At 44.5% G+C, this 27,677-nt stretch overlaps 1 protein-coding gene across 1 annotated transcript in view; it reads left to right on the top strand.

The window, feature by feature from the left end:
* The first annotated feature begins 324 nt into the window (after nt 1-324).
* relt (RELT TNF receptor) overlaps nt 325-27,677 on the top strand; it is a 40,436-nt gene continuing 13,083 nt past the window's right edge. Inside the window, exons 1-6 of the mRNA XM_056441674.1 lie at nt 325-586; nt 23,727-23,801; nt 24,660-24,755; nt 24,937-25,109; nt 26,160-26,209; nt 26,653-26,902. Of these exons, the coding sequence (XP_056297649.1) occupies nt 23,760-23,801; nt 24,660-24,755; nt 24,937-25,109; nt 26,160-26,209; nt 26,653-26,902 (611 nt within the window). The 5' untranslated portion in view covers nt 325-586; nt 23,727-23,759. The remainder of the gene's footprint in view (nt 587-23,726; nt 23,802-24,659; nt 24,756-24,936; nt 25,110-26,159; nt 26,210-26,652; nt 26,903-27,677) is intronic.

Raw genomic sequence — 27,677 nt, 5'->3', positions numbered from 1 at the left:
TATAATATAATATATGTATTATTATATATACTATATATAATAACATATGACAGTGTATTTATTTATTTTATTGATTATCTTCTACAACACATCTGAATGATAATAATTGTATTAAAGGAGTCACAACTTTGCATTATAACGTTTAATTGACTCTTTGTACTTCAGTGATGAGCCATTAAAACTGTTGTTCATGATATTAGTAACATCTACTTTTACTTTTACAATAAGGGACACCAGCGCGAGCTGCGGGGGAAAGACACCGGCCGACAGGGGGGGCTGCCACACACGCACGCTCACGCGCACGCATGCGCATATACGCACGGGAGTTTCATCTTGCAGCGGTGACGCACTGTGAGCTCACTTTGCCAGCTCAGTGTTTATGAGAGAGAGAGCGAGAGAGAGAGAGGATCCAGGGGGAACCTCGCGTACCGGCTTTGTGGTTTTTCATCCATCTTTCTTTCTTTTTAAAGTGCACCTGTCCTCTCTCCTCGGTCCTCGGTCCTCTGCCCTCTGCCCTCTGTCCCCTCCAGCCGACGATGCTTCTTCTCTGAACTCTGATTTCATCTCCCGATAATTCACCAAACCGGTAAGTCAGATCAACTTTACCCCCCCCCCCCCCCCAACCCGGAGGAGGAAGCCGGTGGATACCGGCTCGGGCCGGTAGTGGCCCAGTAGTGGCCCGGTAGTGGCTCGGTGGTCTCCCGGTAGTGGCCCGGTAGTGGCCCGGTAGTCTCCCGGTAGTCTCCCGGTGGCTCGTGCCGGACACTTTTCTCTCTCCGTGGCCGCAAAGCCTCGAGACCGACCGGCGTCACCACTTTACGCACGTATGTCTGGACTTCCGGCGCGCGTGGAGCCGCCGGTGCCGCCATGCTTTAGGACTGACAGACCCACCGCGGGGGGTCACGACTTTACGGGATTAGTTTGACTCCATCAAAGTGAAGTGATGACGTCAGGGTTGTGACTTTATATTTGTTGGACACTTCGTGTTGGTGTTTTATTCTATATTTATAAGTGTGTGTGTGTTTGTGCTGCTGTGAGACTTATGTGTTCATTCACGAGGTTTTATAAGAACTGGAACCGCTGCTGGCCAGCGACGAGTGGGAGCGTTACGCACATGCGCAGTGATGACCTCACTGCCCCCTCTCTTTTTAATGAAGCTTCTTCTTCTCCTTCTTGTTCCTGTTCTTCTTTTTGTTCTTGTTCTTCTTCTAGTTCTTGTTGCTCATCCTCCTCCTCTTCTTATCCCTCTTCTTCTCCTCCGCTCCCTCTTATGCTTCTTCTTCTTCTTATTCTCCCTCTTCTTCTTTTTCTTCTCCTCCTTCCCTCCTTCCCCTCGTTCCCTTCTTCTTCTTGTTCTTCTTTTCCTCTCCTTCTTCTTCTCCTCTCCCTCTTCTACTTCTTCTTCTCCTCTCCCTTCTCTCCCTCTTCTACTTCTTCTTCTCCTCTCCTTCCTCTTCCTGTTGTCTGGGGCCACATTCCTGCTCTAAGAGGCTTTTTATCTCAGTCGAGAGGGGAGGAGAGGAGAGGGGAGGAGAGGAGAGGAGAGGAGGGAGGGGAGAGAAGAGGAGAGGAGAGGGGAGGAGAGGAGAGGAGAGGAGAAGAGAGGAGAGGAGAGGAGAGAGGAGAGGAGAGGAGAGGAGAGGAGAGGAGAGGAGGAGGGAGGAGGAGAGGAGAGGAGAGGGGAGGAGAGGAGGAGATGAGAGGAGAAGAGAGGAGAGGAGGGAAGTGAAGAGGAGGGGAGAGAAGAGGAGAGGGGAGGAGAGGAGAGGCGGGAAGAGAAGAGGAGGGGAGAGAAGAGGAGGGGAGAGAAGAGGAGAGGAGGGAAGAGAAGAGGAGGGGAGAGAAGAGGAGAGGAGAGGAGAGGAGGGGAGAGGAGGGGAGAGGAGGAGAGGAGAGGAGAGGAGAGGAGAGGAGAGGAGAGGAGGGGAGAGGGAGAGGGAGAGGAGAGGAGAGGAGAGGAGAGGAGAGGAGGAGAGGAGAGGTTCCCTCTCTTGAGTGAATCCTTTTCCTTTTTTCTTTAGGTTCATAGTTTTCCATGTTAATCACGTTTCAGCCAGAAAATCCATTTGTATTAACATTCCTCTAACATCACACACAGAACCATGAAGGTTCCATCTGGAACCCAAAATGGTTCTTCAGAGTGATGCCATAGAAGAACCATTTCTGGTTCCACGAAGAACCTTTCCAACCAGGGTTCTTTAAAGAACCATTTCCTTAACGAGTTCTTCAAAGAACCTATGAAGGTGTCTCAAAGAACCTTAAAAACATGGTTCTTCAAGGCACCATTTCCAAAATGGTTCTCCAGTCGGTGACGGTTCTTCGTAGAACCACAAAGCCTTTTAAAGAACCATTTAAGAACTAAAACATAGCTACGTCGATCGGTTTGCGTTCTCTATGTTCTCATGCTCTCATGCTCTCATGCTCTCTATGTTCTCATGTTTTCAGTCATCAGTACATGTGTGTGTGTGTGTGTGTGTGTGTGTGTGTGTGTGTGTGTGACAGTTGGTGGATGTAAACATGCTCTGAACTCGTCAGTGTGTCACATGTCTTCCTCTTCAGAAAGCTGCGTATCGTTTAAAGGTAGTTCAACTTGATGAATGATGAATTATGATCAGGAGGTCTAGTGTCTCCGAGGCCCCGGGGCCCCCGGGGTCGTCAATAGATATCTCATTATGAATACCTCTATAGAAATCACCACTCTGCGTCTCCTTCCACGAGCGTTTTTCCTCACCCTGCTTTGGACCGAGTTCGTGACCTTTGACCTTTGGCCTCCTCCGCGTGCCCATTGTGTCGTTTAATGACACGGTCTCAAAGAATAAGGTTTAAGAAAAGATGAATTTGCGGGACGACCGCGATCTGAACGCTGAACCCGGCTTTTCGTCGCCAGAACAAATCGCACAGCAGCGTAGCGATGTCTTTGTAGCACGAGTGTGTGTGTGTGTGTGTGTGTGTGTGTGTGTGTGTGTGTGTGTGAGAGAGGACACGCCCCTTTTCAAAACAACCGCTGAGCCAACAAAGCAGGAGATTGAAGCTCTGCACTGGAGCAGCACTTTTGTAGTCAGTTATTTAACACAACTCAAAATGCAGTGTACTTAGAGACATAAATATAAGTGTGTGTGTGTGTGTGTGTGTGTGTGTGTGTGTGTGTGTGTGTGTGTGTGTGTGTGGTTGGGTGCAAAGCGTCCCTCAGCTCACATGTGAAGTTATTTAACGGGTTTCATGGTCTCAGAGGTTTTGTTTTGGACTCCCATCAGTCTCTCCGGCCTCCACTCCCTGGACTCGCTGACCAGGCCGTCCATTTAAGATCAGAGTTCAACATCGTGTCGACTTATTTGCTTTCTCGACGACTATTGGACGATCTGTCTGTTCGATGTGAAGCTTGGAAACAGGGATTCACGGGCCTTCACGGTCCTTCACGGTCCTTCAATTCAATTCAATTCAGTTTATTTGTATAGCCCAATTTCACAAATTACAAATTTGTCTCGGAGTGCTTTACAATCTGTACACATAGACATCCCTGCCCCAAAACCTCACATCGGACCAGGAAAAACTCCCAAATAACCCTTCAGGGGAAAAAAAGGGAAGAAACCTTCAGGAGAGCAACAGAGGAGGATCCCTCTCCAGGATGGACAGAACAATAGATGTCATGTGACCAGAAGGACAGATTTAGAGTTTAAATACATTCAATGAATATGACAGAGTATATGAATAGTTCATAGTAGGCATATTCCACGATGGAGACCTCCACGATCCATCAGGCAGATGGCGGTAGAGAGGAGGAGTGGGCGGAGTCTCAACAGTGGGCGGAGTCTCAACAGGACAGTGGCGTAGTCAGGAGCAGGAATTCCACGACCCAGACCTCGATGATCCATCAGGCAGATAGGATCTATGTCGTCTCATAGGGTCCGATGACCCCATGAGACGTGAAGTCAAAAGGACTCCGGGGAGAAAGCAGAGTTAGTAACGTGTGATTGAGAGATGAAAATTCATCCCTAAGGAGAGAGAAAAGAGGAGATAGGTACTCAGTGCATCCTAAACGTCCCCCAGCAGCTATAAGCCTATAGCAGCATATCAAGGGGCTGGACCAGGTGAACCTGATTCAGCCCTAACTATAAGCTCTGTCAAAGAGGAAAGTCTTCAGTCGACTCTTAAACGAGGTGACTGTGTCTGCCTCCCGGACTGAAGGTGGAAGCTGGTTCCATAAAAGAGGAGCTTGATAACTAAAGGCTCTGGCTTCCATTCTACTTTTTAAGACTCTGGAAGTACAAGTAGTCCCGCATTTAGTGAGCGCATCTCTCTAGTGGGGCAATATGGTACTACAAGCTCCTTAAGATATGATGGTGCATCACCAATCAAGGCTTTGTACGTTAAGAGTAGAATTTTAAAAGTGATTCTTGATTTTACTGGGAGCCAGTGCAGAGCAGCTAGTGCAGGAGTGATGTGATCTCTTTTCTTAGTTTAGTGAGAATACGAGCTGCAGCATTCTGGATCAACTGGAGGGACCTAAGAGACTTATTAGAGCAGCCTGATAATAAGGAGTTGACCTAAGAGACTTATTAGAGCAGCCTGATAATAAGGAGTTGACTTAAGAGACTTATAGAGCAGCCTGATAATAAGGAGTTGACCTAAGAGACTTATTAGAGCAGCCTGATAATAAGGAGTTGCAGTAATCCAGTCTCGAAATAACGAACGCGTGAACCAATTTTTCTGCATCTTTTTGAGACAAGATGTGCCTGATTTTTGAAATATTACGTAGATGAAAGAATGCAGTCCTTGAGATTTGCTTTACGTGGAGTTAAAGGACAAGTCCCGATCAAAGATAACGCCAAGATTCTTTACAGTGGTGTTGGATGCCAGGGCAATGCCGTCTACAGAAACCACATCACCAGATAATTGATCTCTGAGGTGCTCAGGGCCGAGTAAAATTACTTCGGTTTTGTCTGAGTTTAACATCAAGAAGTTGCAGGTCATCCATGTTTTTATGTCTTTAAGACATGCTTGAATTTTACTTAGTTGGTTGGTTTCCTCTGGTTTTATCGATAGATATAGTTGAGTATCATCTGCATAACAATGAAAGTTTATGGAGTGTTTCCTGATAATATTGCCCAAAGGAAGCATGTATAAGGTAAATAAAATTGGTCCAAGCACAGAACCTTGTGGAACTCCGTGACTAACGTTGGTGGTTATCGAGGCGTCATCGTTTACAAATACAAACTGAGATCGATCTGATAAATAGGATTTAAACCAACTTAGTGCCGTGCCTGAAATGCCAATCGATGTCATGGTCAATGGTGTTGAATGCAGCACTAAGGTCTAACAAGACCAGGACAGAGAGGAGTCCTTTATCTGCTGCCATTAAGAGGTCATTTGTAATTTTCACCAGTGCCGTCTCGGCGCTGTGGTGTTTTCTAAATCCTGATTGAAATTTCTCAAATAAACAATTATGATGTAGAAAGTCACACAACTGATTTGCGACCACTTTCTCAAGGATCTTGGAGAGGAAGGGGAGGTTAGAGATCGGTCTGTAGTTAGCCAACACCTCTGGATCCAGAGTGGGCTTCTTCAGGAGAGGTTTAATAACAGCCACCTTGAAGGAGTGTGGTACGTGGCCTGTTAGCAGAGACACATTGATAATATCTAATAGAGAGCCGCCAATTAAAGGCAAAACGTCTTGAAGCAGCCTCGTCGGGATGGGGTCCAAGAGACAGGTAGACGTGTTAGAAGTAGAAACCGTTGAAGATAATTGGTCACGGTTGATGGGAGAAAAGCCCTCCAAATATACACCAGGGCATACAGCGGTTTCCAAGGCCATTCCACTTGAGGACAGATTGGCACTGGTTAAGGGCAAGAGATTATTAATCTTGTCCCTAATAGTTAAAATCTTTTCATTAAAGAAGTTCATAAAGTCATTACCACTGAGGTCGATAGGAATACTCGGCTCCACAGAGCTGTGACTCTCTGTCAGCCTGGCTACAGTGCTGAAGAGAAACCTAGGGTTGTTCTTATTTTTCTCTATTACTGATGAGTAATAGGCTGCTCTGGCATTACGGAGGGCCTTCTTATAAGTTTTAAGACTATCTCGCCAAACTAAGCGGGATTCTTCCAGATTAGTTGAACGCCATATGCGTTCAAGCTTTCGTGACGTTTGCTTCAGTTTGCGGGTCTGAGGGTTATACCAGGGGGCAAACCTCCTCTTCCTCACTGTCTTCTTCTTCAGAGGGGCTATCGAGTCCAGTGTCATTCTCAGAGAGCCTGTGGCACTATCAACAAGATGATCAATCTGGGACGGACTAAAGTTAGACCAGGAGTCCTCTGTTATATTGAGACGTGGTATCGAATCAAATACAGAAGGAATCGCTTTAAATTTAGCTACAGCACTGTCAGTTAGACATCTGGTGTAGAAACTTTTGACTAACGGAGTACACTCCGGTAGTATAAATTCAAAAGTTATGAGGTTGTGGTCTGACAGAAGAGGATTCTGTGGGAAGACCTTCAAATGCTCAATGTCAACGCCATAAGTAAGAACAAGATCAAGCGTGTGGCCAAAGCTGTGAGTGGGTTTCTGTACTCTCTGACAGAAGCCAATCGAGTCCAACAAGGAGATGAATGCAGCACTAAGGCAATCATTATCAACATCCACATGGATAATAAAATCTCCTACAATAATAACTATCAGTTTTAAGAACCAAACTTGATATACATTCTGAGAATTCAGATATAAACTCTGTTTCAAACAAGACTCCACGTCGCCCGCTCTGGCCCCCGGGAGGCACACGACTCTGGTCCGCGGCTTCGCTATTTTCACGTTCCTGACTATCGAGCTCCCGATAACCAGGGTGTGTTCCTCAGCGGGTGTGTCGCTGAGCAGGGAAAACTGGTTCGAAACGTGAAGTGGTTGGTTCACAGCGGGCTTCTGTGTAGACTTACTACTCCTGCGAACAGTTACCCAACCACCCGGCTGCACGGTTACCGCCGGGGAACAGCTATCAGATGACTGTAGCTCCGCGCCGACTACGGGAGAGGGCGGGCTAACTAGCATAGCTGTCTGAGCTTCGATAGCGCGGAGCCGTGCATCTAACCCACTTAGACCTGCCTCCAACCTAGCAAATAAACTACACTTGTTGCATGTATGGTTATCATTAAGGGAGGCAGAAGGATAACTATACATGAGACACACTGAGCAAGAGGGAGCGGGAGGGAGAGAAGAAGAAGTCATGCTCGCTGCTGAGCTGGCAACCGGAGCTTACCGGAAGAGTGAGATGATGCGTTCAGGAGCAGCTGGGAAATCCAATTCATGGTCCTTCATGGTCCTTCATGGTCCTTCATGGGCCTTCACGGTCCTTCACGGTCCTTCATGGTCCTTCACGGTCCTTCATGGCCCTTCATGGGCCTTCATGGTCCTTCACGGTCCTTCATGGTCCTTCATGGTCCTTCATGGGCCTTCACGGTCCTTCACGGTCCTTCACGGTCCTTCACGGTCCTTCATGGCCCTTCATGGGCCTTCATGGTCCTTCACGGTCCTTCATGGTCCTTCACGGTCCTTCATGGCCCTTCATGGGCCTTCATGATCCTTCACGGTCCTTCATGGTCCTTCACGGTCCTTCATGGTCCTTCACGGTCCTTCATGGCCCTTCAATTCAATTCAATTCAGTTTATTTGTATAGCCCAATTTCACAAATTACAAATTTGTCTCGGAGTGCTTTACAATCTGTACACATAGACATCCCTGCCCCAAAACCTCACATCGGACCAGGAAAAACTCCCAAATAACCCTTCAGGGGGAAAAAAAGGGAAGAAACCTGGAGGAGAGAACAGAGGAGGATCCCTCTCCAGGATGGACAGATGCAATAGATGTCATGTGACCAGAAGGACAGATTTAGAGTTTAAATACATTCAATGAATATGACAGAGTGTATGAATAGTTCATAGTAGGCATATTCCACGATGGAGACCTCCACGATCCATCAGGCAGATGGCGGTGGGGAGGAGGAGTGGGCGGAGTCTCAACAGTAGGCGGAGTCTCAACAGGACAGTGGCGTAGTCAGGAGCAGGAATTCCACGACCCAGACCTCGATGATCCATCAGCAGATAGGATCTATGTCGTCTCATAGGGTCCGATGACCCTATGAGACGTGAAGTCCCCAAGGACTCCGGGGAGAAAGCAGAGTTAGTAACGTGTGATTGAGAGATGAAAATTCATCCTTAAGGAGAGAAAAAAAGAGGAGATAGGTACTCAGTGCATCCTAAAACGTCCCCCGGCAGCTATAAGCCTATAGCAGCATATCAAGGGGCTGGACCAGGTGAACCTGATTCAGCCCTAACTATAAGCTCTGTCAAAGAGGAAGGTCTTAAGTCTACTCTTAAACGAGGTGACTGTGTCTGCCTCCCGGACTGAAATTGGAAGCTGGTTCCATAGAAGAGGAGCTTGATAACTAAAGGCTCTGGCTCCCATTCTACTTTTTAAGACTCTAGGAACTACAAGTAGTCCCACATTTAGTGAGCGTAGCTCTCTAGTGGTGCAATATGGTACTACAAGCTCCTTAAGATATGATGGTGCATCACCAATCAAGGCTTTGTACGTTAAGAGAAGAATTTTAAAAGTGATTCTTGATTTTACTGGGAGCCAGTGCAGAGCAGCTAGTGCAGGAGTGATGTGATCTCTTTTCTTAGTTTTAGTGAGAACACGAGCTGCAGCATTCTGGATCAACTGGAGGGACCTAAGAGACTTATTAGAGCAGCCTGATAATAAGGAGTTGCAGTAATCCAGTCTCAAGTAACGAACGTGAACCAATTTTTCTGCATCTTTTGAGACAAGATGTGCCTGATTTTTGAAATATTACGTAGATGAAAGAATGCAGTCCTTGAGATTTGCTTTACGTGGGAGTTAAAGGACAAGTCCCGATCAAAGATAACGCCAAGATTCTTTACAGTGGTGTTGGATGCCAGGGCAATGCCGTCTACAGAATCCACATCACCAGATAATTGATCTCTGAGGTGCTCAGGGCCGATTAAAATTACTTCGGTTTTGTCTGAGTTTAACATCAAGAAATTGCAGGTCATCCATGTTTTTATGTCTTTAAGACATGCTTCATGGTCCTTTACGGTCCTTCATGGTCCTTCACGGTCCTTCATGGCCCTTCATGGGCTTTCACTGGCCTTTGCTGGCCTTCAAGGGCCTTCATGAGCCTTGAAGGCCCTTCACGGTCCTTCACGGGCCTTCATTGTCCTTCATTGTCCTTCATTGTCCTTCGTGGTCCTTCACGGGAAAAGGAGTCGGCTAACATCCGTGTGAGTTCTGCATGTTTATATTTATATTTGTGTACATGTACTTGTACAAACTCCTTGAATTAAGACTCGGCTCTTCAAGGTTTTTACATCTCTCTGAAAACACTCAACACTCTTCATCACTCTTCATCACTGCAACTTCCCCGATGAGCACAGAAGACATCAACAACTTATCCTCGCACCAAAACATCCCAAAACAACAAAAACAGATCTCTTTTTGCAATGCGAGTCGTAAGAAGACAGGAAGTCGGCTGCAGACTACACACAGTGTTTTTCCTCTGAGCTCAGGTCGAGGTCCTTATGTAATAGACGGTAGATTTTTTTCCACTGACTCAAACGGTAATTATATAAATCCTCTGTGTGTGTTTGACAAATAGAGATAACATGTGGAAAGTGTTGTTTTCACGTTTGTGTGTGGAAATGGGGGAATAGTTTCATGACAGAGCGCTGTGAGCGTACAGGTGGAGGATTAGGACGTTCAGGTGTTGTGAACATACCGTTGATCTTCATTCCACCGTTAACCTGCCGGTGGGAACATACCGGACCCGGAAAACATCGACTCCCACACGGATTTCTGCAGGTTGCGTTGCCTCATGTTCTTCTGTTTGTCCCCGTGGATTATTTTTAAGGTTGTTTTGGAGCCAGAGTTGCTTTGCGGTCGACGAATTACCGTCTTAAACATTTATTTAGTTTAAAGTTTTAACTTTAAAAAGTCAGAGCGTTATGAAAACGCACCATTTGATGATCAGTTAAAAATCAGGCAAACGAGATTCAGTGAGTACGTCGACTGTGTTTCGAGAGGGATTGATCCGTCTACCACGGATTTAAACTGGATTTCACTCACAACACAACAACTTTTATTGTGAAGGTTTAGTCTTCAGGTTATTTAAATTGTTCCACACAACCAAGAAAAGCTTCGTTAAGTAGAAAGATGTGAGAAACCGGCTACCTCTCCGGACTCTTTAGCATTTCCCTGATCTGTCTTTTCAAAAAGCATTCCGCTGTTATATCCGGTGGCTTTTTAGCTCCGCCCCCTTTCCCACGTCGGATCGTTCGTACCTTAAGTATCTCACCAATTTGATTATTAGTTAATTCGCGATTATTTCTCCATATTCCTAATTGCTATTTCCTATTTACTTATTTCTTTCTTTTAATTTGTATATCTTTTTCTATCAAATCAAAAACATGTTTTGCGATGTCATGCTTTTCAAAAAGCAGCGGTGGCTTTTTAGCTCCGCCCCCTTTCCCATGTCGGATCGTTCGTACCTTAAGTATCTCACCAATTTGATTATTAGTTAATTAGCGATTATTTCTCCATGTTCCTAATTGCTATTATCTTTTTTATAAAATCAAAAGCATGTTTTGACTTGACCGTGTCCCACTTGTGTAATTTGACTTTAATTTGGGGATAGAAGGTCAAACACTGTGGTTGGAAAACCCCCAAAAAGTAAAAATTCGGTGACCTCCCACGCGGCATCTGTTCTTCTCGTGAACAAAAGAACAAAAATGGATGTAAAACATAACCAAAAAGTTTCCTCTCTATCAACTTTAGGCCACGTTGTATTCTCACCCCGTTGCATTGTGGGATCTCCGGTTGCTGCAGAGTTATTTCCCCCCCGGCTGTAAACAAGCCGGACGTCTCGCTCCGGTCTCATCCGACCTTCCTCTCTCGTTCCGCCTCGGTGACATCGGACAGACGACGTGGACACGAGAGACGCCTCCGCCCTCCGCCGGTGTAAAGTTCCACTGGAAAGAAAAAAAACATGACGACTGAACATCACGACGGACTCAAAGAAGTCGACACCGGCGGCACCGGTGATCGGCCGAGCTCCCCGTAATGAGACATTGTCTGAGCGCCAACGTATGAAAGTGTTAGGTCGTAAACGAAGCGGCCGATAATGGGCACCTCCGCGGAGTCAAACAGAGGGTACGGTGCGCCGATCGCGTCGGCGGCGCACACGTGGACATTATCTCTCGGCCCGCGATAACGTCTGATGCACGGCAGGCGTGTAATTACCGTAAACCTTTTTTGTGCCGGCTCAGTTCTTTTGCTCTCGCGTTGCAGTCGATAAAGAGGTGTTCCCCGAAGGCCGGACGCGCTGCGTGACCTGCTGGGATCCACAGGTAGCCATTACTGGCGGTGGGGGACTTTGGCGGTTGACTTTTCTTTGTCGAGCCGTTCGATGACGGAGAGGGAAATCCACCCGAAAGTGTTTCATCAGCCGTTTTATAAACACCCAAAGAACATTCATTTCATTCAAATTCCACCAATATGCAACCAATTCCATTCAGTTTATTTTGTATCGTCCAATATCACAAATTACGAATTATCCTCAGAGGGCTTTATAATCTGAACACGTACGACATCCCTGACCTTTGACCTTTCATATCGGATCAGGAAAAACTCCCCAAAAAATAGGAAAAAAAACTTTCAGGGGAAAAAAAGGTGAAGAAACCTTCAGGAGAGAACAGAGGAGGACAGAAGAATAGATGTCATGTGACCAGATGGACAATAGATGAACAATAGATGTCATGTGACCAGATGGACAATAGATGTCATGTGACTAGACGAACAATAGATGTCATGTGACCAGATGAACAGTAGATGTCATGAGACCAGATGAACAATAGATGTCATGTGACCAGATGAACAATAGATGGACAATAGATGTCATGTGACCAGATGAAAAATAGATGTCATGTCACCAGATGAACAATAGATGTCATGAGACCAGATGAACAATAGATGTCATGTGACCAGATGGACAATAGATGGACAATAGATGTCATGTGACTAGATGAACAATAGATGTCATGTGACTAGATGAACAATAGATGTCATGAGACCAGATGAACAATAGATGTCATGTGACCAGATGAACAATAGATGTCATGTGACTAGATGAACAATAGATGTCATGAGACCAGATGAACAATAGATGTCATGTGACCAGATGAACAATAGATGTCATGTGACTAGATGAACAATAGATGTCATGTCACCAGGTGAACAATAGATGTCATGTGACCAGATGAACAATAGATGTCATGTGACCAGATGAACAATAGATGTCATGTGACCAGATGAACAATAGATGTCATGTGACCAGATGAACAATAGATGTCATGTGACCAGATGAACAATAGATGTCATGTGACCAGATGAACAATAGATGTCATGTGACCAGGTGAACAATAGATGTCATGTGACCAGATGAACAATAGATGTCATGTGACCAGATGAACAGTAGATGTCATGTGACCAGATGAACAATAGATGTCATGTGACCAGATGAACAATAGATGTCATGTGACCAGGTGAACAATAGATGTCATGTGACCAGATGAACAATAGATGTCATGTGACCAGATGAACAATAGATGTCATGTGACCAGATGAACAATAGATGTCATGTGACCAGATGAACAATAGATGTCATGTGACCAGGTGAACAATAGATGTCATGTGACTAGATGAACAATAGATGTCATGTGACCAGATGAACAATAGATGTCATGTGACCAGATGAACAATAGATGTCATGTGACCAGATGAACAATAGATGTCATGAGATGAACAATAGATGTCATGTGACCAGGTGAACAATAGATGTCATGTGACTAGATGAACAATAGATGTCATGTGACCAGATGAACAATAGATGTCATGTGACCAGATGAACAATAGATGTCATGTGACCAGGTGAACAATAGATGTCATGTGACTAGATGAACAATAGATGTCATGTGACCAGGTGAACAATAGATGTCATGTGACCAGATGAACAATAGATGTCATGTGACCAGGTGAACAATAGATGTCATGTGACCAGATGAACAATAGATGTCATGTGACCAGGTGAACAATAGATGTCATGTGACCAGATGAACAATAGATGTCATGTGACCAGGTGAACAATAGATGTCATGTGACCAGATGAACAATAGATGTCATGTGACCAGGTGAACAATAGATGTCATGTGACCAGATGAACAGAGTTACTTAAACCAATGATGATGAGCATTAATCTGGTTTTAATCAAGTCTCAATCAGGATTTATTCTGGATCAAATGTATAGAGTAAATATGTCTTTGTGAGTTTACAGTTTTTTTCGTTAGCTAAGCGACAGCGGGCACAACTGGAGTCACATGTGCAAAACTCTAACTCCAGTCTGCACAGCAGCAGTTCATGTGGACCAAACTCTAGTTTGTTTTTCATTGCTTGAACACAGTTTTCAAAACTCTAACACTGAATGACTTTAACCACAACCTGCACAACACTGAGGATCTACAGCACTTTGTTCAAATGCAACACACTGCTGTCACCATGGGAACCACACATTCAAAACGGAATAGAGTTCAGCCTGGTGCCTTTCAAACACTGATGATTGCAATTTCAGCTGAAAGGCGAAGCAGGTGTCTTGTTTTAGACTTGTTAGTGAACACACACACACATATATATATATATGTATCTATATGTATATATATATATATTACAGTATATATCGTTAGAGCTCAGAAAGACTCACTTCGGAAATGGAACAAGGAAGACGGGTTCGTGGAGGGAGAAGGGTGGCAGGGAGAGGGGGATGCGTGGAGGAAGACAAAGAGCTGTTATTCCAGATGAAATAAGGGCTACACTTATAGACCATGTCATGTAATGTCGTGAACCAAGTGTCTGGTCACCACCCACATGACCAAATGTCTCTTTTGGAAGCCATCGTGCCGGATGTGAGGACACGAGTCCAGAGGACTGCCAGGGATGGAGAAGGCCCTCCAGAAGGTTCTTCCCCAGGTGGCAAGAGAGAACATGAGATGTGATGTTGATGACAACATGTGGGGAACAGAGGGATCCTCCTCTGTTGCTCTGCTGAAGGTTTCTTCCCTTTTTTTCCCCCCCTGAAGGGTTATTTGGGATTTTTTCCTGATCCGATGTGAGGTTTTGGGGCAGGGATGTCTATGTGTACAGATTGTAAAGCACTCCGAGACAAATTTGTAATTTGTGAAATTGGGCTATACAAATAAACTGAATTGAATTGAATTGAATGAGGCCTGATGCTAGAGAGAGGCAGGATTAGCCCCTCAATTATTTGTTCGAATTACAGTCTCTACTTTTAGTTTCTACCTTTTATTTCTCATTACTGTAATTCCGTAAATTACGACAGACTATTGAAGCAAACTGCTAATTTTCATTTACCTTAAAGAATTGTTATATATGTTCTAAAAAATTTAAGAATGTCACTCTTTTCTTTGAAGAAAATATTACTTTGTTTGAAGTCACTGAAATTGTTCAAACTGTAAAGATGAAAAGTTTGTATTTTCTGTATTGGTGTTTGATGCTCGTGTTTTTACTCTCAGTGTGCTCTGAGTGACAGTGTGTGTTACCTCAGTGTGTGTTACCTCAGTGTGCTCTGAGTGACAGTGTATGTTACCTCAGTGTGTGTTACCTCAGTGTGTTCTGAGTGACAGTGTGTGTTATCTCAGTGTGTGTTACCTCAGTGTGTTACCTCAGTGTGTGTTACCTCAGTGTGTGTTACCTCAGTGTGTGTTACCTCAGTGTGTTACCTCAGTGTGTGTTATCTCAGTGAGGGTTGTGCAGAGTGTTTGGCTGCACTGAGCGTGTTTTGAGCCATGTGTTAAGAGTTGTGTTGCTTGGAATGAGTTTTGCAGGTGATGTGAGGTGTTGAGCTCAGGTGACTGTTGGTAGTGCAGACTGTGGTTAGAGTTTTGCACATGTGACTCCAGTTGTGCCCACTGTCGTTTAGCAATCGAAAAAAACTGTAAAACTGTTGAGGAATTCGTCAAAAAACAACACTGTTTTTGATGACTGTGCATTTCTGAAGATAATCTGATCGGTTTTTAAAGGTTTATGAGCCCAAATCTGGAGGATTTCTCAACCTGCAGAGCAGATAATAATCCTTCTGAGCTTCTCTGTCCTCCGACGATGCATCACCGTCACCGACTGAGCAAATCACAAAGATATTTAAACTCTTGTAAATTGGTGCTGATTCATCGTTAGTCACACCAGGCAAATATTCCCACAGTCGTGTTGACTTCCATGTGGCCCAAAAAAACTGTAAACCTTGACCAGGTCAAAAGATATAACGCTAAAACTGTATTTACGTGATGCATCTGGGTCGTTCTGGATGGAGGGATTATAAACTGACGAATACGATTATACTTTAGGCTTTGATGACAGTTTGATTGACGGATGGCTCCTCCCATCACGACGGCTTCCCAGAGTTTCTGTGTATGCTTCAAATTCAATTTAAAGGAGTTTTTACTTGCACGGGTGGCATATCAAGCACATGGAAATTAATTCCTACATTTTTTAAGCCTTTTTTTTTAGGCCCTTTGTTGCTTCTTAACCTCATTTTTTTTCGTCCAGTGTTTCCTAACACCCTTTTGAAACATTGCATAATAACAAAATACCATGAACTGTAATTTTGGCAAGAGAAAAAAAGAAAAAAGGCCTTTATTTGAAAGATGAAGTGAGAGAACTGGAATATCGCTTCGCTTCAATGAAGCCGCTGACTCAGCAGATTTCTCATCTGCGTTAAATTTTGGACTTTTGGACAGTCGGATACATCGTGACATTGAAAATAAGATCTAACCACAAGCATGTGCTCTTCACTCACGCTCATGTTTCCTCTCCTGTGGTTCCTTCCTTCCTTCCTTTCTTCCTTCCTTCGTTCACAAGCTTCATCCAGGAGGATTTTCTTTTGCATGACATCAAGGAGCCAGAAAAAGCTCCCGTGTCCCCAAAAAAAACTCAACCGCAGCAGAAAATAGCGTCCGTGTTTTCGCCTTAAGCCTTTTGCCATTACTTCTTTATTACGGCTATTTTTAGGCCTCCTGAACACAACAGGAGATGTGACTGGTCATCCGGTGTTGTCGCGACTTGTCAAACAACAGCAACCGAGGCTTTTGGTTAATTACTGTTTTACAGTTTGGGAACTGTCGTCACGCTCGTCCTCTTCTTTCCTTTGGATTTTGTCACCTCGTTTGGTCGTTTTTCACATTAAAAAATGACAAGGGCGTTGCAGTCTTTTTTTTTCCGGCTTCTTTGTTGTGTATTCTGAGAGGCGTTAATATCCTGTTATATTCCGCTCCCTTTGTTTCTCTTCTTTTGTTTTGTCTCTCGTTTCTTTTCTTTCGGTCTCGCTCTACCGTTTCCACCCACATGTTAATCTGACTGCAGCCTTTCAAAACTTAAAGGATTTGACAGCGCAAGAGGCTGAGAGATGCCGAAAGAGTCGGAAGTCAGAAAGAGGCGAGTTTCCTTGGCGAGGATTGATGAGCGCATCCGGGTTGAGAGAGGTCATTTAGGTCTTTGGCCGAACGCCTAAGAGCGACTCGGCGAAACCCTGAGAGGGACTCGCCCAACCCCTGAGAGGGACAAGTAGAACCCCTGGGAGGGACTCGCCCAACCCATGAGAGGGACTCGCCCAACCCCTGAGAGGAACTCGCCCAACCCCTGAGAGGGACTAGTCGAACCCCTGAGAGGGACTCGCCCAACCCCTGAGAGGGACTCGCCCAACCCCTGAGAGAGATTCGCCCAACCCCTGAGAGAGACTCGCCCAACCCCTGAGAGAGACTCGCCCAACCCCTGAGAGGGACTCGCCCAACCCCTGAGAGAGACTCGCCCAACCCCTGAGAGAGACTCGCCCAACCCCTGAGAGGGACTCGCCCAACCCCTGAGAGAGACTCGCCCAACCCCTGAGAGGGACTCGCCCAACCCCTGAGAGGGACAAGTAGAACCCCTGGGAGGGACTCGCCCAACCCCTGAGAGGGACTCGCCCAACCCCTGAGAGGGACTCGCCCAACCCCTGAGAGAGACTCACCCAACCCCTGAGAGAGACTCGCCCAACCCCTGAGAGAGACTCGCCCAACCCCTGAGAGAGACTCGCCCAACCCCTGAGAGGGACTAGTCGAACCCCTGAGAGGGACTCGCCCAACCCCTGAGAGGGACTCGCCCAACCCCTGAGAGAGACTCGCCCAACCCCTGAGAGGGACTCGCCCAACCCCTGAGAGGGACTAGTCGAACCCCTGAGAGGGACTCGCCCAACCCCTGAGAGGGACTCGCCCAACCCCTGAGAGAGACTCGCCCAATCCCTGAGAGAGACTCGCCCAACCCCTGAGAGGGACTAGTCGAACCCCTGAGAGGGACTAGTCGAACCCCTGAGAGGGACTCGCCCAACCCCTGAGAGGGACTCGCCCAACCCCTGAGAGGGACTAGTCGAACCCCTGAGAGGGACTAGTCGAACCCCTGAGAGGGACTCGCCCAACCCCTGAGAGAGACTCGCCCAACCCCTGAGAGGGACTAGTAGAACCCCTGAGAGGGACTAGTTGAACCCCTGAGAGGGACTAGTAGAACCCCTGAGAGGGACTAGTCGAACCCCTGTGAGGGACTCCCCCAACCCCTGAGATGGACTCGCCCAACCCCTGAGAGAGACTTGCCCAACCCCTGAGAGGGACTCGCTGAATCCCTGAGAGGGACTAGTAGAACCCCTGAGAGGGACTCGCCGAACCCACAGAACGAAGGTTGCTTTTTTACCCCTTTCCGTGTCTTTATGCTAAGCTAAGCTAACTGGCTTCTGGCTGCAGATTCATAGAAGTGTTCACAATCTTTACATCTAACAAGAAGGAGAATTTTGCAGTTTTTCTCACCTGGTGGAAGAGAAGGAGAAGGATGCTTGAATGCATCAAGGCCATGCGTGGAAACCAGGGGCGGTCATGCACCCAGTGGGTCTAGTAGGTCCAGTAGGTCCAGTAGGTCCAGTAGGTAGTCTGGTCACTTCTGTCGTGGGTTTGAGGGGCAAAAAACTCATAAAAATTGGATTTAAATGCAAATGCATCACACGGAGACAACCCGGGCTGGGAAAGTCTGACTTCTGAGGGTCGTGGTCGGGGGAGCTGTCACGTTTGAACATCCTTCTTCTTTTTTTGGACCTGCTTTCACATGCATTTTGTATTTCAAACACATTTCACTGGGGAATCAAAACTCTGCTGGCCTGCAGTTCTCTTTTCAACCACATATCTTTGAATTATACTTTGTAATTGGTGCATAATGGGAGAAGGACTCTTATTGGGGGGAAACATTCTTGCTTTTGCACCGCAGACTGGAAATGTGGTGAATTAAAGAAGTCAGTTTGATAATAATTTGTGGTTACACTCACAAATCTGTTTCCCCATGTGGCCGTTTTAGTCACTGCACCTCTGGAGGTCGAGCGAAGTCGTCAACATCGCTCTAACTCCTCGTCCGATTCGTTACGCGACACCTTCCAAAAAACAGAGTTACTTAATTGCAGGTGCTATTTTAGTTTTGCTCTCTCTATCATTGTCTTTTTATTGATCGTTCTGTTCTTCTTTGTTCGTGCTCGCCTGTTGTGTGAGTTCGCTGAAGGCCATCTGTACGAGTGTGTGACATGTAATTAGCCTCTTGCTCTGCTCTGTATAGCATTTTAATAAATGCTTCTATATATATACTGCATCATGCTATCAGGCTGAGGTTTATAGCAACTTGTTCTCCTCTTTCTATCCCTCTCTCTCTCTCTCTTTCTATCCTCAAGTTGTTTGCTCTGTCCTCTCTTTATCTTTCTCCTCCTCCCTGAAATGATGCTTCAGTGGCCTTTCATTGGCTTGAGGGCATTGCTGGACCAAAATCATGAACTTAAGCTCTTTTTTTTCTTCTTTTTTTGTGTTAGGCACATCTTGGTGTTGGCTGGAACTGAAAATGGTTCTTCAGAGTGATGCCATAGAAGAACCATATCTGGTTCCATGAAGAACCCTTCAAATCAGGGTTCTCTAAAGAACCATTTCCTTCAATAGTTCTTCAAAGAACCTATAAAAGTGTCCCAAAGAACATTTAAAAGATGGTTCCTGAAGGCACCATTTCTGGTTCCACAAAGAACCTTTCAAACCAAGATTCTTTAAAGAACCTTTTCCTTAAATAGTTCTTCAAAGAAACTATAAAGGTGTCTCAAAGAACCTTCAAAACGAGGTTCTTTAAGGCACCATTTCTGGTTCCACAAAGAACCTTTCAACCCAGGGTTCTTTAAAGAACCATGTCTATAAAGAGTTATTCAAAGAACCTATAAAGGTGCCTCAAGGAACCTTCAAAAGATGGTTATTGAAGGAACACTTTCTGGTTCCAAGGAGAACCTTTCAACCCAGGGTTCTCTAAAGAACCATTTCCTTAAAGAGTTCTTCAAAGAACCTATGAAGGTGTCTCAAGGAACCTTAAAAAATGGATCTTCAAGGCACCATTTTCAAAATGGTTCTCCAGTAGGTGATGGTTCTTCGTAGAACCACAAAGGCTTTTAAAGAACCGTTTAAGAACCATTATGTTTCTGTGCGTATGTCACCTGCATGAACAAGTATAAATTATAGCTCAAATAATGTGTAAAAAGTCTCATCACCACTTACTACACACACTACACACACTACACACGTGTACTGGTGACACGCTACACACGTGTGTCTATGTGTGTGTAGCTGTGTGTAGTTGTGTCTATGTGTGTGTAGCTGTGTCTATGTGTGTGTAGCTGTGTGTAGTTGTGTCTATGTGAGTGTAGCTGTGTCTGTGTGTGTGTAGTTGTGTCTATGTGTGTGTGTAGTTGTGTCTATGTGTGTGTAGCTGTGTCTATGTGTGTGTAGTTGTGTCTATGTGTGTGTGTAGTTGTGTCTATGTGTGTGTAGCTGTGTCTATTTGTGTGTAGTTGTGTCTATGTGTGTGTAGCTGTGTCTATGTGTGTGTAGTTGTGTCTATGTGTGTGTGTAGTTGTGTCTATGTTTGTGTGTAGTTGTGTCTATGTGTGTGTAGTTGTGTCTATGTGTGTGTAGCTGTGTCTATGTGTGTAGTTGTGTCTATGTGTGTGTAGCTGTGTCTGTGTGTGTGTAGTTGTGTCTATGTGTGTGTAGCTGTGTCTATGTGTGTGTAGCTGTGTCTATGTGTGTAGTTGTGTCTATGTGTGTGTAGCTGTGTCTGTGTGTGTGTAGTTGTGTCTATGTGTGTGTGTAGTTGTGTCTATGTGTGTGTAGCTGTGTCTATGTGTGTGTAGTTGTGTCTATGTGTGTGTAGCTGTGTCTATGTGTGTAGTTGTGTCTATGTGTGTGTAGTTGTGTCTATGTGTGTGTAGTTGTGTCTATGTGTGTGTAGCTGTGTCTATGTGTGTAGTTGTGTCTATGTGTGTGTAGCTGTGTCTGTGTGTGTGTAGTTGTGTCTATGTGTGTGTAGTTGTGTCTATGTGTGTGTAGCTGTGTCTATGTGTGTGTAGTTGTGTCTATGTGTGTGTAGCTGTGTCTATGTGTGTGTAGTTGTGTCTATGTGTGTGTAGTTGTGTCTATGTGTGTGTAGTTGTGTCTATGTGTGTGTAGTTGTGTCTATGTGTGTGTAGCTGTGTCTATGTGTGTGTAGTTGTGTCTATGTGTGTGTAGTTGTGTCTATGTTTGTGTAGCTGTGTCTATGTGTGTGTAGTTGTGTCTATGTGTGTGTAGCTGTGTCTATGTGTGTGTAGTTGTGTCTATGTGTGTGTAGCTGTGTCTGTGTGTGTAGTTGTGTCTATGTGTGTGTAGTTGTGTCTATGTGTGTGTGTAGTTGTGTCTATGTGTGTGTAGCTGTGTCTATGTGTGTGTAGTTGTGTCTATGTGTGTGTGTAGTTGTGTCTATGTGTGTGTAGCTGTGTCTATGTGTGTGTAGTTGTGTCTATGTGTGTGTGTAGTTGATTTATTCGCTAACTAATGTTTAAAACATGATGTTTTTCTGCGTGGTCAAGAGGTGCATTAAGAGTGGCCACAGACACACACACACACACACACACACACACACACACATGCTGTTTTAGTTGCGATAGAAGGGGCGTGTCCTGAGGGTGTGGGGGCGTGTCCTGATGGTGTGGAGGCGTGTCCTGAGGGTGTGGGGGCGTGTCTGTGGTCGAGTGGCAGTATAACACACAGCAGGTACATCCAGCTTCCATTCAGCTCCAGCTCCTCTTGAAGTTGTGTTTAGTTTGAACTTTATATCATTTCAGATTCATTTTATTTATCTTATTTTGTCCGTAGTCGTGCGGTCCAGTCGTGCGGTCCAGTCGTGAAGTTTAGTCGTGAGTTGTGAGATTCCAAGTGGACTTTTTTCTTCGAGTGTTTTGCGTCGACGGCTGTAAGAAAAGTTATATTTGAGTTTTATCCCGACTCAGCATCTCGAGCAGCGTCTCAGCCAATCAGCTGCCAGCCTGGGGTAAGAACCCGTCTCTCTCCTCTCTTCACCTTTAAAATGTTCATTCACTTTCTTTATCTTTATCTTATGAACTGAGAGGTCTCCATCCTTCTTTTCTCTTCTCTTTCATTTTATTTGTTCCAAAGTGCTTTTGTTTTTATTTCGGTCAGCAGCTGTTTGTTTGCTAACTGTACACACAGAAACATGTAAGGTTCCATCAGGGACCGAATATGGTTCTTCAGAGTGATGCCACGGAGGAACCATTTCTGGTTCCACAGAGAACCTTTCAAACCAGGGTTCTCTAAAGAACCATGTCCTTAAAGAGTTCTTCAAAGAACCTATAAAGGTGTCTCAAGGAACCTTCAAAAGATGGTTCTTTAAAGCACCATTTCTTTTTTTAAATATGTTTTATTGATTTTCACAGTTGTTATCCCACCAGGGAAGAGGATTCACACATGTCTCAGGGCAATTACAGATTGAAATTTAAAACCTCATTCCCTACCCCACCCCACCCACCAACTGTAGGGTTACGGGCTACGGAACTTATACAATACATTCAGGTAATTTCAGGTACATTCAGGAGACGAAAATGTAAACAAAGTCAAATAATTACATGAATCCATCAGGTAATGTCAAGCAATTTGGAAATGAAAATTAACAAAGTGAGAAGTTGCATGTAAAAAAAAAGAATAAGTAATGGCTAAGGCACCATTTCTGGTTCCTTACAGAACCTTTCAAACCAGGATTCTTTAAAGAACCATTTCCTTAAAGGTGTCTCAAAGAACCCATAAAGGTGTCTCAAAGAACCTTCAAAAGTGGTTCTTTAAGGCACCATTTGTGGTTCCACAAACAACTTATAAAGGTGTTTCAAAGAACCTTAAAAAATGGTTATTTAAGGAACCATTTATGGTTCCTCAAAGAACCTTTCAAACCAGGATTCTTTAAAGAACTATTTCCATAAAGGTGTCTCAAAGGACCTTCAAAAATGGTTCTTTAAGGCACCATTTGTGGTTCCACAAAGAACTTATAATGGTGTTTCAAAGAACCTTAAAAATTTGTTATTTAAGGAACCATTTATGATTCCTCAAAGAACCTTTCAAACCAGGATTCTTTAAAGAACTATTTCCATAAAGGTGTCTCAAAGGACCTTCAAAAATGGTTCTTTAAGGCACCATTTGTGGTTCCACAAAGAACTTATAAAGGTGTTTCAAAGAACCTTAAAAAATTGTTATTTAAGGAACCATTTATGGTTCCTCAAAGAACCTTTCAAACCAGGGTTCTTTAAAGAACCATTTCCTTAAAGAGTTCTTATAAGAACCTAACAAGTTGCCTCAAAGAACCTTAAAAAATGGTTCTTTAAGGCACCATTTCCACAAAGGTTCTCCAGTAGGTGATGGTTCTTCGTAGAACAATGTGATGTTATTTTTAAAGAGTTTTTTATGCTTTGCTGTCTTACAATCTGATTTATATCAGAGTTTTTCCTCGTCTATTCCCATAACATTGCAAAGTGAAGCAACACACTCCTCCTCGGCTCTCTACGTGTTTGTGAATCTCTTTCTATCAGTTTAGTTTGGATGATTTTAATAAATATCATCCCAGAGGCAGCGTGGGAATCACTTCTTTAAATATGAACGCGAGTTCCCAAAAATATCCTCAGAACCAAAGCCTCTCCGGTCCATAAACAGAACCTGATTCATGCTAAATGTTATTTACAGTCACGGAATGAGTCGCAACAATAAAGATGACTCCGGTGTTTATGAGAGTGTGTGGCGTGTGTGTGTGTGAGTGTGTGTGTGTGTGTGTGTGTGGATGCTTTATGTACTTGGGTGTGACCGTAAGTTCACGACTCTCACCTTTGTAGTTTATAATAGACGGAGATAATTTTTGTGGTTATTTGAAGCGATAAAAACCAGAAGAACTGAAATAAAAGAGCAGCGTCCAACCTGTCGTCCAGAACAACGAGCTGCCGGACGGCTGTAATGATATTATGATATTTTCATCCGGAGAACATTGCTAAAATATTCTTGTTTAGTTGTTATGATGGGGTCCAGTACGTTATTCAAAGCAGTTTTACCTTTAAAAGTGTCTTTATTTAGACTCAGAGAGGCAAGAAATGTTGCTCTCTGTGACATCAGTGGCGTAAAGTCATGTGTGACGTCGCCATGGGGACGAGTCATGTGTTTATAGCATGTTTTAAAATGTGATAACCTTCGTCTCTCCTTAGATCTTATGAACATAGTGGAATACGTTGAAGAAGATGAGGAACCACCTTTGCTGCTCCGCTCTCGTCCTGCTCGCGGTAACTATGACGACGCGTGAAGGTTCTGTTCTTTATAGACGAGGCGGCCATGACGCTTCGCCATGAAGAGTTTTAACTGGAGACCTTTAAAGAAACGGTTCTATAAGGAACCATTTCTGGTTCCTCAAAGAACCTTTCAAACCAGGGTTCTTAAAAGAACCATGTCCCTAAAGAGTTCTTCAAAGAACCCATACAAGTTTCTTAAAGAACTTTTAAAAAATGGTTCTTTAAGGCACCATTTCTGGTTCTGCAAAGAACCTTTCAAACCAGGGTTCTGAAAAGAACCATATCCTTAAAGAGTTCTTCAAAGAACCTACACTACGTTCAAAAGTTTGGGGTCATCCAGACAATTTCGTGTCTTCCATGAAAACTCACTTTTATTTATCAAATGAATTGAACATTTCATGGAACATATAGTCAAGACATTTCTAAGTGACCCCAAACTTTTGAACGGTAGTGTATAACGTGTCTCAAGGAACCTTCAAAAATGGTTCTTTAAGGCGCCATATCTGGTTCCACAAAGAACATTCCAACCCAGGGTTCTTTAAAGAACCATTTCCTTAAAGAGTTCTTCAAAGAACCGATAAAGGTGTCTCAAACAAAAATATGGTTCTCCAGTAGGTGATGGTTCTTTGTAGAACCGGAAAGCCTTTTAAAGAACCATTTAAGAACCTTTATTGTTCAGTGTGCAGTTATCTTAAAAACCCTCTTTAGGTCCAATCGGTCTGTCAGACACATGTTCTAACTCGTGTGTGTGTGTGTGTGTGTGTGTGTGTGTGTGTGTGTGTGTGTGTGTGTGTGTGTGTGTGTGTGTGTGTGTGTGTGTGTGTGTGTGTGTGTGTGTGTGTGTGTGTGTAGGTGTTGGGCTGTGGTGAGGCAGCAGCAGTGCCGTGTCGAGAGGGGGAAGAAGGATGTGTGTGTCTGCAGTGCCCCGCCGGACAAGAGCCCACCAGGGTGAGAATACCAACTCAATATTTATATTTATATGTATATATATATTTATAGAATATATATATGTATATATATATACATATATATATGTGTATATATATATACACATATATATGTCTTGTTACCACGGTAACTCTTACTTTGTGCTTGTGCATTATTATTTGGGTCTTTTTTCTCGGGCCAGGCTTGTGGGCGGAGTCAGAGGTCGGCGGAGGTCGTGCGGTGTCAGCCGTGTCCGTCCGGAAGCTTCTCGGCCGCGTTGGACTCTGAGCTCTGCCGCCCGCTCGGGGCCTGCAGGGTCCTCGGCCGGCAGGCTGCAGGCCCCGGGGCCGCCGGGTGTGGGGTCTGTCTGCCCGGGTAAGACCCGTCTGTCTGTCTGTCTGCCTGGGTAAGACCCGTCTGTCTGTCTGTCTGTCTGTCTGTCTCTCTGTCTGCCCGGGTAAGACCCGTCTGTCTGTCTGTCTGTCTGCCCGTCTGTCTGTCTGCCTGGGTAAGACCTGTCTGTCTGTCTGTCTGTCTGTCTGGGTAAGACCTGTCTGTCTGTCTGTCTGTCTGTCTGCCTGGGTAAGACCTGTCTGTCTGTCTGTCTGTCTGTCTGGGTAAGACCTGTCTGTCTGTCTGTCTGTCTGTCTGCCTGGGTAAGACCTGTCTGTCTGTCTGTCTGTCTGGGTAAGACCTGTCTGTCTGTCTGTCTGGGTAAGACCTGTCTGTCTGTCTGTCTGTCTGTCTGCCTGGGTAAGACCTGTCTGTCTGTCTGTCTGTCTGTCTGTCTGGGTAAGACCCGTCTGTCTGTCTGTCTGTCTGTCTGCCCGGGTAAGACCTGTCTGTCTGTCTGTCTGTCTGTCTGTCCGTCTGTCTGTCTGTCTGCCCGGGGAAGACCCGTCTGTCTGTCTGTCTGTCTGTCTGTCTGCCTGGGTAAGACCCGTCTGTCTGTCTGTCTGCCCGGGTAAGACCTGTCTGTCTGTCCGCCTGTCTGTCTGTCCGCCTGTCTGTCTGTCTGCCCGGGGAAGACCCGTCTGTCTGTCTGTCTGTCTGTCCGGGTAAGCCCCGCCTACCTGTCTGTCTGCTTGTAACCCGTTGGTTTGACATGCAAAGTACTGGAACAGACAGGTTGTGAACTTTTATTTGTTCTAAATAAAACAAAAACACACACACACACAGACACACACAAACACACACAGACACACAGACACACACAAACACACACAGACACACACACACACACACACACACACACGTCATTCACCACAATGGGCATCGGGCTCATAAAAAACGCTGATTCATTCATTTAATTGTCGAACGGTCCTCTACTTTCTCTCTCTCTTTCTCTCTCCCTCTCTCTCTCTCTCTCTCTCTCTCTTTCCGCCCATCTCTCTAATTACGCTGGTTTCTTTTTCCCGTCTCCAGGTTTCACTCCAACGCCGGAGAACGTTCCCCCCAAAGTCCGTGTGTGAAAAGTAAGCAGCAGGAACCCTGCAGAACATTTGTTTAAAAAAGTCTTTATAGGTTCTTTGAAGAACTCTTTAAGGAAATGGTTCTTTAGAGAACCCTGGTTTGAAAGGTTCTTTAAAGAACCAGAAATGGTGCCTTAAAGAACCATTTTTTGAAGGTTCTTTAAGACCTCTTCATAGGTTCTTTGAAGAAGAACTCTTTAAAGAACCCTGGTTTGAAAGGTTCTTTATGGAACCATATATGGGGCCTTAAAGAACCATGATTTGAAGGTTCTTTGAGACACATTTATAGGTTCTTTGAAGAACTATTTAAGGAAACGGTTCTTTAGAGAACCCTGGTTTGAAAGGTTCTCCTTGGAGCCAGAAAAGGTTCCTTAAAGAACATTGTGAAGCTTCTTTGAGAACCCTTGGTAGACCGTGTTCTTAAAGTCGATGTCCTCCCCTCTCAGCGGCCTCTCCTGTGCGGGCGGTGCGGACGGCGGGCCGGGCGTCGCCGAGCGGCGCGGCGGTCAACGGCTCGGCGGTGCGCAGCGCCGAGGAGAAGACGGCGGACTACGCCGTGTTCGCCCTGGTGCCCATCTTCTGCATCATGGGCCTGCTGGGGATCCTCATCTGCAACATCCTGCAGAAGAAGGGATACCGCTGCTCCGCCGACAAAGAGGGAGGAGAAGAAGAAACCGCCACGCCGCAGAAAGAAGGTGAGAGGGATTCAAAATGGCGTGAGAAGGAAGACGGATAAAGGTTTGGAGGGGCGGCGTTCGGTCTAGTTTAGGGGGTGATGTCATTAAATGAAACTATTGTTTCTCACATGGACACGTTAACACGCTACATGTGTGTGTTCTGGTTCGTATGTTTTCTCCTCCTTCAAATTACAATCAAATAGCCCATAATGATACTTAACGAGATAATCCCCGGGCACTAGGACCTGGGGGAGGCTGCTGCACTGGCTTTCTCTCTCTGCCAAGTAACGTCTCTCAACGACAGCCAATGTATATATATATATATATATATTTATATATATATTTATATATATTTAGATATATATTTAGATATATATCTATATATATATATACAGTATATATATATTTATATTTATTTATTTATTTATATCTATATATTTATATATATATATTTATATATAGAGATATATACAGTGTATATATATTTATATATATATATATATTTATTTATCTATATATATATATATACGTTTATATATATTTATATATACTTATATATAGTTATATATTTATATATATTTATATTTATAAACATTGATATATATATGTATATATATTTATATTTATATTTATATATATTTATATGTAACGAACGTTACTTGCTTAGCTAATAACAGTTAGAAACATTTAGAAACGGTCTCCATTGAACGAGCGAATTCGATATACAAGAAATAACTATGGACATCTCTCTATTCGTTGCATTAATATATATATTATTGTATTTTTTTCCATTA

The sequence above is a fragment of the Pseudoliparis swirei genome, chromosome 20 (genome assembly GCF_029220125.1).
Source record: "Pseudoliparis swirei isolate HS2019 ecotype Mariana Trench chromosome 20, NWPU_hadal_v1, whole genome shotgun sequence".
Lineage (NCBI taxonomy): Eukaryota > Metazoa > Chordata > Actinopteri > Perciformes > Liparidae > Pseudoliparis > Pseudoliparis swirei.
This window is presented reverse-complemented; position numbering and strand designations above follow the sequence as displayed.